The sequence below is a fragment of the Pantherophis guttatus genome, chromosome 1 (genome assembly GCF_059756535.1).
Source record: "Pantherophis guttatus breed Tessera chromosome 1, ASM5975653v1, whole genome shotgun sequence".
Taxonomy (NCBI): domain Eukaryota; kingdom Metazoa; phylum Chordata; class Lepidosauria; order Squamata; family Colubridae; genus Pantherophis; species Pantherophis guttatus.
This window is the reverse complement of record NC_142063.1, coordinates 71,027,569-71,043,380: the sequence shown is the minus strand read 5'-3', so window position 1 is coordinate 71,043,380 and position 15,812 is coordinate 71,027,569. Positions and strand designations below refer to the sequence as shown.

At 37.5% G+C, this 15,812-nt stretch overlaps 1 protein-coding gene across 4 annotated transcripts; it reads left to right on the top strand.

The window, feature by feature from the left end:
* Window positions 1-3,044: 3,044 nt before the first annotated feature.
* On the top strand, window positions 3,045-15,676 carry DCAF4 (DDB1 and CUL4 associated factor 4). Of its 4 annotated transcripts, none has more exons than XM_034417702.3 (14): window positions 3,045-3,244; window positions 5,248-5,359; window positions 6,439-6,539; window positions 7,288-7,445; window positions 7,744-7,826; window positions 8,594-8,696; window positions 9,110-9,253; window positions 11,742-11,791; window positions 12,546-12,625; window positions 13,526-13,621; window positions 13,695-13,792; window positions 14,327-14,503; window positions 14,596-14,710; window positions 15,293-15,676. In XM_034417702.3, the coding sequence occupies exons 2-14, from the start codon at window positions 5,250-5,252 to the stop codon at window positions 15,544-15,546; spliced, it is 1,569 nt and encodes a 522-aa protein (XP_034273593.2). In that variant the 5' UTR covers window positions 3,045-3,244; window positions 5,248-5,249; the 3' UTR covers window positions 15,547-15,676. The 4 variants fall into 4 exon arrangements, with proteins under 4 accessions (XP_034273593.2, XP_034273598.2, XP_034273594.2 ...); XM_034417707.3 differs by having other exon boundaries at window positions 3,161-3,244; window positions 9,114-9,253; XM_034417703.3 differs by lacking the exon at window positions 3,045-3,244 and adding an exon at window positions 3,408-3,738.
* Window positions 15,677-15,812: the final 136 nt, after the last annotated feature.

The following is a 15,812-nucleotide window of genomic DNA, read 5'->3' as shown; positions in this document are numbered from 1 at the left end:
ACAGAAAAGATTGAGGATTTGTAGAACGGAAACTGGACAATATTTAGACAAATTATAAATGAGGACAAGGGATATGTTTATAACATCAAAATAGGAATGTACAATAAGTAGGAATTGTATTTGTTGTTAAGTTAAAATATGTATGGAAATGACAAAGCATCACGTCCAATGTTTTTAATGTTTATTTAATAAAAAGTTTATTAAAAATTAAAAAAAAAAGAGAATGCAAAGCTAAAGGCATTTCTTCAGGGGAGCAATGGCGACTAGAAACTTATTAAAAGATTTATTAATTGCTGGCAACTCTGAAGCTATTATAACTTCTGAGTTGTAGATTGAAGATTGCAGCTGGAACCGAACCGGAGCAGGAGGCAGAAGTTCAGGTTTTGTAGATAAAAAGATAAGAGCTCAGAAGATGAAAAACAGACTACCCGCTGCTCTTGAGGAGACAGTGGAATTAACGCTGCTTTTTCTATTAGCCCAATTTATCTGGCTTGTTCCCAGATGCTTTATAAGTAAACCTACATCACAGAAATAGCAAGGCTCTTCTATATTATTTTATAGGAAGCACCCACCCCTTTCCTAGAAGAATGAAATATTTTAGGAAATATTAAAAAGGCAGAATATTATGTTTCCCTGGATGAGAAATGGGGAAACATGTTTAAAAGACGAAGCAGCTCCCACTTCTTGCCCCCCCCCACCTTTTCTCAATGGGCCAGAGGCAGAAACTCAATCTTTGTCAATGGACCATCATCTGCAACACAATAGGACCCATCTAGCAACAGAAACTCATCAAACTATGATCTGGGAAGATTACATCAACCAGCAAGGCTAGCTAAGCCCCCCACCCCCTGGCAGTCTGACAACCAATCAGGATACTCTTTCTGGGCCCCAGGAAGTTCAAAGCCAGAGAGGGCATAAAACCCGGGGACTCTCAGTATCTCGGCCCTTTTCTGTTCAGGAACTCAAACCATGTGATCCTGTCCACCATTAAACCATCTTTCCAAGCAGTCTCCATGTTTCCAGTGTCTTTTTCCCCACTTGGAGCTGAACCCAGAAGGATATTTCTTCCAACAATTCAGCACCCCAGATGGGACTCCAAGCTAACCTAACCAATGGACCTGGCCCAGGTAAGCCTCCCTTGCTAGCAGCAGACCCATTGAGTGTGGGTAAGTTTTCGTGGACCTTGGCCATTTGGAACTAGGTTTTAAAGGGGTTTTGAGTTTTGAGCTCAAAGGCTGCTTGGAAAGAAGGTGAGTACCTCTAAATTTTAATTTTAAAGCATGGAAAAGCATGGGAAATGTGTGTATGCCTGCATTTGTGTGAATGAAGGCCCTTCTCCCAATCACAGCTGGATCTTCCTCTGTGCATTTCCTAACCGCAGAAAGACCAACAGTCTGGAGAGCATGGGGGTTTTGCCAGAGCACAGGACCTTCTGTTAGGAAAGGAGGAAGTGTGTGTGTGGGATTCCACTCAGAAAACAGTCTGATTTCACCTCTTTGAGACCTCTAGCCACACCTCTGCCTACTGCTAGCTCCATCGAGCTGTGACCGGTAGGATAGAGAAAGCAAGGGGGAGTCGCCGAACATGGAACTTTGTGTTTGAAGGAATTGAAAGCTGAGCAAACGCTAAGTGAAAGTGAAAAGGGGGGGAGAAGAGTAAAGGGAGTCCCCAGTGTATTCCAAGAAAGCAGCCCAGTGTATATGTGTATTGAGTAGGGAGGTGCTAGTACTAGCTGAAGGGTCCTCCCGAATCTTTTTTTTTGATCCGAAAACTTAAGACGAATTCCCTAAATAGGAAGGGGCCCGTACTTCGTGAGGGAATCAAAGTCCTTCCCAGAACCTTTTTTCTGAAAACCGAAGGAGTGTCATCCGGCTACAGGCAAAGTGAACCTTACATTTCAAGGAGCATGGGAAGCTGTAGCTCGAGGATGATGGGAAATCCCCTGGAAGAGTTGATTGTGGCCTGGGACACCAGGCGGATGCCAGTGTTACCTGGCATGAGCAAAAGGAAAGCTCAGAAATTGTGCAGAAAATGGGCTATGCTAAGAGATAACACCAGGAGACAAATTTGGCTAAATAAAGGTACTTAAAAGAAAAGGGAAATATATAAATAGGAATGTTGGGGGTTTTATTTGTTTTGTTTGTTTGTCTCAAATAACCCAGGAGGATATTTCTTCCTACAATTTCTTGCAAGGAAACAGACTTTATGAAAACTCTGCCACCAAACTACTTCATAAATCCAAAATACTTGAAGTGCCCAACAATAAATACAGAATACCAGACCTGGAAGGGACCTTAGAGGTCTTCTAGTCCAACCCCCTGCTCAGGCAGGAAGACCTATATTTCAGACAAATGGTCGTCCAATCTCTTCTTTAAAAATCTCCTAGTACCCTTTTTTCAAAGGAAGGGCAGTGAGAACTGGATGATTCCTTCTGCAGTTTCCCTTATTCACTTGGTAGGATTTTCATTCATGTCCTTAAAACAGAAGTCATAAAACAGAAGTCATGCAGCAATATCGATAGCTCCCAAACTGGTCTTCTCAACTGATTTTTTTTTTTAAGAAAATGTATATTTCAGCTCTACAAACCTCCTAGAGGAGGTTCGTCCTCTAGTCCAGGGGTCTCCAACCTTGGCAACTTTAAGACTTGTGGACTTCAACTCCCAGAGTTCCTCAGCCAGCAAAGCTCCACAAGAAGTCCACAAGCCTTAAAGTTGCCAAGGTTGGAGACTCCAGCTCTAGTCTAACCCGTGTTTCTCAACCTTGGCAACTTGAAGAGGGGTGGACTTCAATTCCCAGAATTCTCTGTGGGAGCCGAAACCCACACCTCCTCAAAGCTGCCGAAACTGAGAAATACCGTCATACTCTTTCTGTCTGTCTCTCTCTCTCTCTCTCTGCTCTCGGAGCCGTGTTCGCATATTCTCCAATCAAAACCTCTCTCTCTCTCTCTCTCTCTCTCTCTCTCTGAGCGCCCCGCCTACTTCTGCATGTATTTAGTAAGCCCCGCCCCACTTCCAAAGCCGGACAACGGCGTGACCCGCCCCCCCGATTCCTCTACGAGCGAGGGAACGAGTCCACGTGACATCGGAAGCGTCTGTTTCCGCGTTGTGGCAAGAACGCGCAACGGGATAGGGCGCCCGCTGTTGGCCAATTAAAATCCCCAGGGGGCTGAGAGGTGGGTTTGGAAGAGCCCGAGGACTGAAACGAAGTCTTTGACGGCGGGTTGGGCAAGCGGTTCGTAGCGAAGGTGAGGTCGGCTGCTTTCACGACGGAGAAAGAAGCAGGACGGGTGGGGGGGGAGAGGGGCGGGGCTAAATTGCCTTCCTCGCCCTCGTGCCCAGCGGTGGCAGTTGAGATCGATGGCGAGCGGGAGGGCTCCTATGCGATTAAACGGCGAAGGGCAGCCATTTCAGACGGTAGCGGTTACACCCAGGAACCGGATTGGGGGGGGGGGTGTCTTCGGAGGTGGCTAGGCTGAAGCAGAAGGCAGCCCCCATTTCTCTTGGGAGGCTTTGAATTGGATTCCTGCCCCCGAGCAGAAGATCCACCTAAAAGGCGATTTGCATAATTGCAACGAGTCACCTCGTTGATCTTAGCTGGTTTCGGGAAATTTAAGCAATAAAATAAAATAGAATTCTTTATTGGCCAAGTGTGATTGGACACACAAGGGATTTGTTTTTGGTGCATACGCTCTCAAGTGTACATAAAAGGAAAAAAAATACATTCGTCAAGAATCATAAGGTACAATTACTTAATGATAGTCCTAGGGTACAAACAAGCAATCAAATCATACTAGGAAACAATATAAATCGTAAGGATACAACAATAAGGTTACAGTCATAAGTGGGAGGAGATGGGTGATAGGAACAATGAGAAGACTTAGTGCAGACTTAGTGAAAAGCAAGGTCGGGCTTGGGTGGAAGGCTGCCCAAATCAAACAAAAAAAAAGTTTTTTTTAAAAAAAAAATCCTGGCAGAGGACAACAGCAAACTACCATAGGAGAGAATATTTGCCACTCAGGGTTGAACTGTGTGGGGTGTGTATATGTATATGTCTGTGTGTTTTGTATGTGTTTGGGTAGGTATACACGTTCTCTTGAGAGCAGGTAACAGAATTTCATTTTTAATGTAGGTCAGTGTACTCTCAGTAAAAAAAATGACAAAGTTATCTTTGCTGCTAGCAATGAAAGGTCTGGAAGAAAACAAGCTCAGAGGGGCACCAAGGACCCCCGCAATAGCAAATGTTTAGTACTTAATGTTTTCCCAAAAGAAATAGATGGATATGTGTCTGCAAGATTACCAAGCATTGAGGTTGTTATGCAAGCGTCTTTGATTATGTTTTTTGTTAACCATCTTCCTTGAACTTTGAAGCGCTTTGGGATAAGAAAGGCTAGATGTGGAGAAAACTCAGAATCAAAAAATCTTTAAACTAAAGTCTGTGGATGATTGTATGGTAATCCTTTTCTGTGGGAGCTAACTAAGCGGATTGTTGTAAAAATAAAATGAAGACGGAGAAATCCTTGGAGGCAACAGGCGACTGGGGCAGAGTGAAGAGAATAGCCTAAATCACTGCAGATAAAAACTGCCATGCTAAACAGTATCTTGATGTTTTACCCCAGCTTGATATCCCCTAAAGCTAGCATTTGCAAAAGTTCAAATTTAACAAATTCAAAATAGTCAGATCACTACCTTTCTATATTGAGTTTACCTGGGCTCAAAACAGAGTCAGTCCTAGTAGTTACAGTAGTTCTTGGATTGGGGGCAATAGGGTCATATCAAATTGAAAGCTAGACTGGGAAGTAAAAAAACAAAAATCTATTTACTGTTGTGGGGAAAAAAGGTGTATCTGTGTCCATATAGTGATGATGAGTTAAGTTTGACTTTTCCTCCTGTACTTTTTTCTGTAAATAAATTTATTGAAAATGAAATGTTTCTAAAATGGATTATTGGTGTATAATTCTTGAATACGATGCAGACTTGGATTAAACTTGTACAAAGAAAGGATCAATTTGATGAACTTGTTTACCAACTGGTGGACAATTTGTGCCTAATTAAGACTCTTGTATGCAGAATGGAACAATTTATCCTGTCCATGTTAGATTTGCAGATCAGGATGGTGGCCACCAGTTATCTTTTTAAATATTTAACTTCACATGCTTATTTATTTTTCTGGTAGATTATTCAATTCCAAAGCTGTCAACATTACTCAAAAAGCTTAAGTTATATTTTAAAGTACCTTTATTCATTGCAGAGATGAAGAGAACTAGATGGCGAGGTAGAAGAAATCATGTACAGTATAATCATAGACGGATGTGTAATGGCCAGCCTTACACGGTATTCCACCATCAGCATTCTACTGAAAGGCAAGTATTTATTTTTGGCTTTTTAAAAATATATTTCAAAGAGAGTAGATTATTCAGAAGTTGATGAAAAGCAAATCCTCATTTTGATTATACTGTGGGTTGCTGTTTTCTATTTACTATAAATACTTTGCTACTTTTAAGTCCTTTTACTGTAGTACTTGGAACATTTTATGTATTGGTTTATTATTACCAATTGAGGTAGTCTTTAAGAAATGCTCATACATTCCGCTTGTGAACTTCAGCTGTATATTAAGGTTACTTCCTTTCTTTTTCACTGTAGCACCTGAAAAAAATTGCTGTGCCATCATCACCTTTCCCTCATTTAAGAAGACATGACAGACAGGGCTTTTATTGGCACAGTGGTAAACCCTCTTCTAAATGCTAGCTGCTGTCATAAACGTATTTGGCAGACACCAAGAATTCTATTAATTATAGATTTCTCTTGCAGTTCCAAGATTCCCTAGTCCAATGTTGGTGAACCTTTTTGGCACCGAGTGCTGAAATAGGAGCGTATGCATGCGTGCATGCCAGAAACTGGAAAAGCAGCTGCCCAGTGCACATGCACGCTCTGGGAAGATGATCTTCCGGTTTCCGGCATGCGCACTGGCTACCTAGTCTTCCGGTTTCTGGCGTGCATGCATGCCCGAAGACCAGCTGGTCAGTGCGTATGCCCATGGCAGAAACCGGAAGAGCAGCCACCTGGTGCGCATGCCAACTGGCCGGCATGCCAGAACCCAGAAGAGCAGCGAGCGACAGCTCACGTGCCTGGAGAGATGGCTCTGTGTACCACTTCCGGCACGCGTAGCATAGGTTTGCTATCACGGCCCTAGTCTAATTGAGGCCATTTCTCAGTACCCTCCATGCCCTGTCAGCTGCTTCAGTAAATTAATGAAAGGCCTGAGAAACAAATTTAAAGATGTAGTTCAGATGAGATATTGTGCTATACAGTAATGGAATTTTTTACATCATTTTCTGCTTTTTGTAAACTTAGCTCTTTAAGTATTTCTGTATTTGATAGTTGCTTCATTATTTAGCTTATTTACTATCTTCTTAATTCTTTCTTTTTCACATATTTATAGGCCTGAACAAAGAGAATTGCAAAGCTTGCAGAACTCAGGTAGAAGCCAAGCTGAAACACCATCTGCATCTTCCCATTCATGCCAAAGTTCTTCAGTTCCAGGTAGGTTCCTATTACTTCCATAGGTTTGATCCCCCAAAAAAGTCATTAAACTTTCCTTCATGGTTAAAAAATAAATTAATTTTCAAAATGACAAATTATATGGATAAATAGAAAATAACTGTCTTTTAGTAACAATTCCCTTTTTCCAAGTATTATAATAGGAAGAATTTTTCAATGAATTACAACTTACATTCTTTCTTCTTCTCTCAGACTGTAATAGTTAGACAATTTTATGAAATAACTCTGATGCAAATATTTTGCTAATTGCAGCAAATGTGTGTGACTGACAGCAAATGTGTGTGACTGACATAACTACCATAACTGGTTAGTTCTGGTGCTTCCGAATATTTTGAGAAAAATATACAGTATAAGCATGAAATAGTTGATTTTTGTTGAGGACAGTGTGTTAGCTAACTTTTACATAAAATTTATTATTTTTAAAAGTTTTAGAATAACCATTGCTGTTTAACTTTCTGAATTTTGAGTTATTTTAATCTTGCTAGTGTAAATGATTCATATCCTTTATCATGGTTTGTCACTCAGTGAGCCAGATGTTCAGACATCTGGATTTTTATTATTATTTTAAAAGCCATCCTTATTTGTTGTATAACAAACAAGAGCAACTTCTTTGGATTGAACTGGAAGTATGAAGTTTCTTATTCTAGATCCTAAAACTGGAATACTGTGTTAGGTATGAAGAAGTTGAAAGAGCTTTCTAATAATAGGATCTGTCATTCTCTTTTTAAAGAATTACCAGGATTTTATTATGATCCTGAAAAGAATCGCTATTTTCGCTTACTTCCTGGGCATAACAACTGCAATCCTCTCACCAAGGAGAGTATTCATCAGAAAGAGATGGAAAAACAAAGGCTAAGACTTTTAAAAGAGGATGAGAAAATGATAAAGGTAAGGTTGAATTACAGTCACACAGTGCTAACACTTAGTACTTGCTTTTAAACCCTTCCATCTCATTAAAATTAGTTTTGTGATACATTGTGGCCTTGTCTTTATTTTCATCTGAATTTCATTATAAATCTTTGTGCTAATAACAATTATTAATCCTAAATTATTGGCTTGACCATAGTATGGGGGTCTACCATTGTTGAAATCCATTCAATTTTTAGATATTAAAATGATAGCCACACATAATTTAATCTGAACAAGAACAAGAAACATGATTTTGTTTTTTTATTGTTTTCAATAGAAGACACCAAGATCTGGGCTAAACTCTTCAATTATCTTACGCAAGAAACAATTAGGTTTCTATAGTTCTATCACTTATTGCAGGTAAGATACTTTAAAATGTGTTTATGTTGCAGAGCTTTTACACTATAGTGTTGACTTTAATAGTCCCGCAGAAAAGAGAAACTGTTTGCTAAACTAAAACCTAGTACCAGGGTGCATATTTACTGGAGACATAGTATTTTTATGGGTTTATCCTGATTTACCTATTTGACAATTTTATTAAATTGCCCAATCTATATGTCTATATAGACATATATAGTGCTGAGAGTCTTCTCAGCACTATACAATATTTTAAATATAATACATTTTTTAAAAATCAATTGAAATAGTAATACTCATAAGAAGATCAACCAAACAAAAGTGTAAGTCAAAAGCACACTCTATCAGTACCCTTTAACTTGCTTCCTGAAGTCAGGATGAATTGGGGCCACATGTACAGGCAGGCATAAAACGTTTGATGCAATCGAATCTACCAGGCTCTTCCCTGAATGATACATTCTGTTTTAGGATATTTGAATCTGCATTACAGAAAGAGTAAACCTACAGATATTTATCTTTGTAGTTACTAGGTTTTTCTTTACCTTTGATCAGTTAATGTTATTTTAAAACATAACCCATATACCATCCAATACTCTCATATAAAAATTAACTTTAACCAAATACACTGGTTAAAACTTACACGGGAATAAACAGGGTTGGAGATTTTTGAGCAATTGAATACTGCTTTTTAGCTAAGTAATAGTGTTTATTGACATTCAATTTCAATTTTGCACTTACTTAATTTTTCCCTTTTTTGCCTTCTTATGTAGGCTGATTCATGAATTAAAGGTGAATTGCATGCAGAGAAGGAAATTACAAATTGAGAGCCTCAATTCTTCAGTTTCTGGAAGCAACAATTTTAAACTAATTGTGGTATGTTGGCAGATTTGTTGATTTTAATTTTTTATTAGGTATTTATTTTAACTCAGATTACAAATTTATGGAATGGTATGCTGCTTAGAGTTGAGCAGAGCAATTTATAAGCCCAATAAACAATATTTACATTAAGGTTGTAATATGATTTTACGTTAAGGATTTTTTTTCTTGCAGATATCCTCTTTTAAGTATTTTTACAAATTCTTTTAAGAAACATTTGGAAGAATGTAGCAGCTAACTAAAATGGGACTCTGAGATGGGAGAAAAATTTGGCATGTGCTAAACTTTGACATTTGGGTACATTAACTATTTAAAAGGAATAAAATTTTCCATCATTGAATATCAGTGGGTGTGCTTTCCGAGAAAAACTCTGGAGTATACCATTGTAGAATAATTCACATCTTTTCTAGGCAGACACTGCCTCTGAAAGAATGATCGCTGTGAATGATGCAGAACAAGGAGGATCTAAATATGGAATTGTTGACCTCCGTGGTTTGGGAAAGGATTCTCTTACCGTAGAGATGTATGATAACCCATGCTTCACAAATCGCAAGGTATTCTTGTCCTGGAGTCACTCATATCTTTTGATCACATAAATTATAAACTTGTGGTTAAGGTTTTATTTATTTATTTATTTTATTTTATATAACTTATATGCCACCCTATCTCCATAGGACTCAGGGCGGCTCACAACAATTAAAACAAACCAATAAAACATAAAATACATACATAAACAAATATTAAAACCCATTAAAATAATTGAAAAACCCCTCAGTCCAGGCTAGGCGCCGCGAACAGCCATGTTTTTAATTCGCGGCGGAAGGTGCAGAGATCAGGAGCCAGCCGGAACCCCATGTATTTGATAAACATTCTAGTTGATGGTTTTAATTAAACAATATTTGGTTGATTTTACAAAATGAAATGTTAAATGAGTTTTAAAGGAAACAATGCAGAATAATTTAAGGGTTGAAAATAGTAAGTATAGCACCCAAATGGAATTCATTCAACTTTTGTGATAGAAGTTTTTGTAGAATTCAGTACAACTCTAAATTCTTCATAAAAAAAAAAAAAACATATTTGGGAGTTCTCTTGGCTCATACCCCAGAGTGTTGTCCACCACTCTGAATTGATGCACCTCAGTAACCTACTCTACTCAGTGTTAGGCTATTCATTATATGTGGATTGCTTCAGAATTTGTAGTTCAGAACATCTTGCTGTTGCTATGTTCTAGATTTTGAGAACCCATTTCTTTTCTTTCTAAGTAACTTTAGTAGCTCCTGATTGTTTTTCCAGACCCTGTTCAAAGCCCGGGGGCTTATGGCTTCACCATGCAGAGCCAAGATACCTCATGCATTTCTTCTCTCCATTTGACCCTACTGAGGTCAGTGTAGATCCTCTAGATGCCCCCACTTGTACATAAAGTGAAAGGACTTTCCAAAGTACCCTTCAGTAAGGGCATCACTTTGGGATACAGTAATTTTTACTGACATTTTGATCCTATGTAAATATTCTGTTATTTTAGGCATTTATTACTTATCTCCATTGATGTTTCTCTTTAGGGTTTTGAAAATTTTAATTGTTTTATTATATTTATAAACCTGGAGTGTTTTTTTAAAACTAGGATATAAATGTCTTTTTAAAAATACTGGGTGAGAATTAAAAAGTATTACAGATTGTCAGCATGTTGGTTCTTGTATGAACACAATATCTGAGTTCTACTGAGTAATTAACCTGAAAACTTGTTAGAATATGTTTGTACTCATTTCATCAGTTGGATTCAGTATTTGGCCTATCGTAATTTAAGTTAGATGCAATGGATGTGTCCTGTGCATTTTTTTTTAATATTGTTTGCAATCTGGCCTTTAAAAAAGTAGTTCTGTTCATGCCCATCTATAGACCACTAAAACGTCCATGCCTTGTGTGATACTTTGTAACCTTCAATTGGGCAAAACACTGCATCAATACTTTGTCAAGAACTGCTGGGATCCATTACTCCCCAGGGATCAAAATGCGAGGGGCATTTTTTGCCGCTTCAGCACTTCTGCTTTGCTGCTGTTCAGCACCCCTGCCATGTTCAGCTACTGCCACATGATCATCATTTCTAGCACTTCCTGACAGTTCCACAAGTCCAGAAAGGACAGATATGATTGATGATGCTTTTATGCTCCTTGTCTTTCCCTTTCCCGCTAGCAAAGTCTTTTCTTGGGGCAAGCTTGTAGGGAGAAAGTCAATGGAGAAATGGTCCAGCCCCTCTTCGAATCCCTAATATAGATCTCCTGCGTGAGCAGGGGATTGGACTAGATGACCTCCAAGGTCCCTTCCAACTCTGTTACTGTTACTTGTCTGCCACATGCACACTCCCTTGTTCCCTCCCCTACCTTGCAACAATCACTTACCCGCCTCCTGGGAAGGGAAGATTTCCAGGGCTCATTGGCAGCTTCCCACAAGGAAACCTAAGGGGGGAAGCCAACAGGAAATTGGAAGTCGCTCCCACTCCCACTGATTTTTTTTTCCCCTGCCTACGGTCATTCTGTTTTTCTGCTTAGGTAAGGACATTTCTGTGAAACAATGACCCAATAGGTTACAGGTTGCCTAGTAAGCAATTAAAATGAATATCAATGATTCATACTTTCAACTAATATATACTGAAATGCCATAGAGTTGCTGCTATGTGTATAGCAGTTCCACCCCTGCCTGTAAAAATCAGGTTTTCCCCCCAGATAGTTTTTGTGAGCCCATTTTGATTTGTTTTTCTGGTTGTCTGAATAGTCCCCATTGCAATCTGTTTTAATATTTTCATTTTATTTTTGTTAATTGCTCTGTTTAGTTTGAAGCATATAAATATTTAAGAACATATTTACCAAGACCTACATAGTCCTTAGTTATGTATTCCTGTTTTTCTATATAGTTACTTTCATTCCAAAGTATTATCTCCTACTAAATTTTTGTATCTTCCTAGTTTTTTAGCACTTGCTCCATTCTTCTCATTTAATTTTCCCTACGTTTTGCTCTAATAGGCTTATCTGCCTTTTATTTTCCAAGGTGAATTCTGCATGCTGGGCCTCTGTGAGACATCAGGATTCTCATGTTTTATATCCTTGTTATTAAATAAAGGATGTCTAAATTCAGGTTCATTACAAAACTATTGCACAGAGTAACTTTGTTTCTTAAAAGCTAAAAATCAACACGGTAAGGTTTTGTGATTATATTAAATCTTTCTGGATTGAGGCTGTAGCAAAGGGAATTGGAAAATACTTGTTGAGAATCATATGCAACTACTTATTCTTGATTTGAAACTTAAAAAGTATTAAAGTTACCATTTGATGAGAAGGCTTGGAACTGCAGACTATTTTGAAGTCAAGATCATATCTGCCACAAAGTGTAGCACTTCTGTAAAATCCTACATTAAAAACAAAAATCAATTCTTGCTATTTTAGGGTTTGTAAACCAGATTTAAGAAATGCTGATTTTAGCCTTTGTTGTCCTCACCCTCCTTTACGGACAAAAAAGGAAGAATATTCTTTCTTTTTTTTTTCATTTTGTTAAAAAAAGAGGGATGGAATTTTAATTGTGTCAAAAACTGCCCAGAATCTTTCAAATGAACAGTGTAAAGTCATTGCAATAAATTAGTAAAATCAGAAAATGGAAGCATTAGTTTCAGTGAATGAATATTTTACTGTATGGTTTAATATAGTCTGAACGCTACTATTTTCTTGTGAAAGATTTTATCAGTGTTTTCATTGCAGAGGTTGATTTACTGTACCTCTTAGTCTGATGTTATGTGACACACACTTTGTTTTTGTGCACACTCTTTGCATCTATAATATCCTTAACTGCATTTTTTAAGTTGTGCCTCATGGGTGCTGCAGAAAACGTAGGATGTACCAGCCTGCTCCCAGCTTCCTTCTTCAGCAGCTCTAACACAGGTATTTTATATTTGAGGACAGGACGAAAAGCAAATTCGTTATTATATAGGCAGCTACATAAATGTTTTAAATAGATCAATAAATGCTTACATATCTCTTAAGAGAATGTTGTTTCTGCTCCTGCTCCATTAATTCCTACTGATATAGGTATATATTTTTGATCCATGAGAATATTAACAGGGAACTTGAAATTTGAAAACTATTTTTTTTCTTATCTGTAGATATTATAAAATAGAGGTGTTTTCCATGGAAAATGTATTTGAACTACTGTTAATGCGTGTGAAATAGGATAAAATACAATAACATTGGTCGAGGAGGAAAATATGAACATTTCTTGCTACACAATATATACATATTGTAAGAGCTTGGATTTCTATCTGGTTATGGATATAGAAACTTGTGAAGCCCAATATTAGTAAAAATCATAAAGAATAAACACATTAAGCAGACATAATTTAACCAAGATACTGGGACAAAAATTACTCAGTGTCTAATGATGCTGAAACATTACATTTAGAAAAGCTAATTATTAGTTTTTTCACATAAAATGTTAACTATCATGAAATATGTAATGTCTGAAGGGCTTTAATGTGGAGTATTAGGATAAACACTTCTCCCGCTAAATAGAAAATTTGCCCAAATTCTAAGAATTATCACTTGCATTCTTTACAACTTTATTTATTTATTAAATTTCTATGCCACCCATTTCCCCTACAAGGTTATTCTGGGCGGCTCACAAATTACAAACAATGTAATTGCTTCATTTTAAAAACATTGTTTCAAGTATTGCCGTATTTTCTGCTGAAATAATTATATAATGTTCAGAAATGACATGACAGATTTGTATGGAGCATATTTGCAACTTCATAGTGGCATCTAATATCTTCCTATTCATTTTAGCAGTTGAGCGTGGAATGTCATGGAGGTTCAACATCACCACAGCCTGGTCTTGTGCCTGGTGTCATAATCCTCAGGCTAATAACTGCTTTAGTACAGGTTAGTAATTCAAATTTCCACTATGATGTCTTTTTATTATACACTTGTCACTTAACATTTTTGTTTGTCTTAGGTTTAAGTCAACGAATCATTGTTACTAATGCAGCAACTGGGCATCATCAAACATTTAATACCAACAGTGATGTTCTAGCACAGCAATTTGCTACCCAGGTAGGAGAGGCTATCAGCTTGATATACATATATTCACCAGAACTTAATACTGGCAGGGCACAATAAGGGCACGAGAGGACAGAAACAGGTCAACTGCTAGAGCATAATGGCTGTTTAAATTTGTTGGAATGGCATGCTAGGAAAAACAAATTGCAGCCTATTATTCAGATAATCATATAACATGTCACTAATGCTGAATATTTGGTCAGTAGAAAATATGCTGCTAAACTAAATAACTTTTCGCTAGACAGCCAGTTTGGGGCATGTAATAAAGATAAATGATAAAGCTAAACTTAAACCGTGCCCTCTTTCTTTAGCTACTCGCATCGTCACTACCTTGGCTGTCATTTGGAGAAAATAGAATTACTGAGCCCATTGTTTATATTATGGTTTATATATTATTAGAATTAACAACCTATTATGTGCTTCTGTAGCCTAAAAAGAATCAGATATAAAGTGTTATTAAAGACTGAAGGCTGTTTATGAGGGCAGATTTAGTTGAAAATGTTTTCATTTCTTCTTTGGCTTTTCTAGTCTCCGGTTTTATATAATGGTTGTCGTTCAGGGGAGATTTTCAGTATTGATGTCCGTCAGTGCAACCATAAAGGGCAAAGATGGAAAGCTGGCCAATTCTTCCATGACTCAGCAATTACGTCTGTTAATCTCCTGAAAAATGAGCAATATCTCATGGCTGCAGATATGTTAGGCCAGGTAGGATTTTTTTAAAAAATATTTTTTTTCCTGATAATAGCATCTTCTACTTAAAATAGTTATATTAGTTCTGTTGCTTTGATCACTTGCAGATAAAGCTCTGGGATCTGAGAAAACTAAAATGTGTAAAAGAATATAGCGGTCATAAAAATGAGCATACTATTCTTCCTTTGCACATCAATGAGGAGGAAGGGCTTCTTTCAGCAGGTATGGCATTGTTGGTCATAGACTGTATTTATTATTAAATAATAAACAGGTAGGGCGCATACTGTTAGTGTATACAAAATGAAGTTGGCCGGGGAACAAACCAAAGACATTGGAAGCAGTATTTATTGTTTTTTTAACTTTTAAGCATTATACAAAATGAAAATAGCACCTAATTGGCTTTAATAATATGCTTGAGAGATTGATTCAGATTTCAGGAAAACTACTATTCTCTAAGAGGTTAGCTTTTCTCCCACAAACTTGTATATCTCTTTTCACATATCTTGCTCAGTTGATTGGAATTATTACCCAAATGTATCTTCTAGCTCAATGGCAGAAGACAGACCATTCTGTTCTCCATCTTGGGCACTACCTATGAACTCCTCCCTCTTAAATTGTCAGTTTGTATGGCCATTTAATCCATTTTCATTACCATCAGCCACCTTTACCAAAATCTATAGCAAGCATTCTAATTTGGGAAAGGCGGTGGATGAAGAACTTACAAAGACAGTTTCATTGAAACGTCAGTAAATAGTTAAGTATTACAATTTATATTCATATTTTAATTGCTTTTTTTTTCCTTAGTGGGTCAGGACTGTTATACGCGAATTTGGAGTCTCCAGGATGCTCATTTGCTACGAACTATTCCATCTCCATCTTCATCCTCCAGAGATTCTATTCCAAGTGTGGTGTTCTCATCACAGCTTGGAGGTGCCCGTGGTGTTCCTGGCTTGCTTATGGCAGTCAGACAAGATCTCTATTATTTCTCCTATAAGACAGATGATCCATATTGCCTGCATATTAAAGACATGGACTGTTCCACCTTGCATAGTGACTGAAAATAAGAATGATGGGTATAGTTGTGCTGCATAGTTGTGCTGTACTTCTCATAGTTAACATTCAAGACTTTTATATTTATCAATATTTTTCAGTGTTTAAAATAAAACAGATTATGAATAGTGCACATTTTCTTTTTTGTTTTGTTTTTCTTTTCATAGTAATTATCTACAAACTGAAATTCAAATTGTTGGTATTTCTAGGACTGCTAATACAGTTGCAAAAGCTTACAACCAAAGTGAAAGCGGATATGTTTCACCATTAAGGT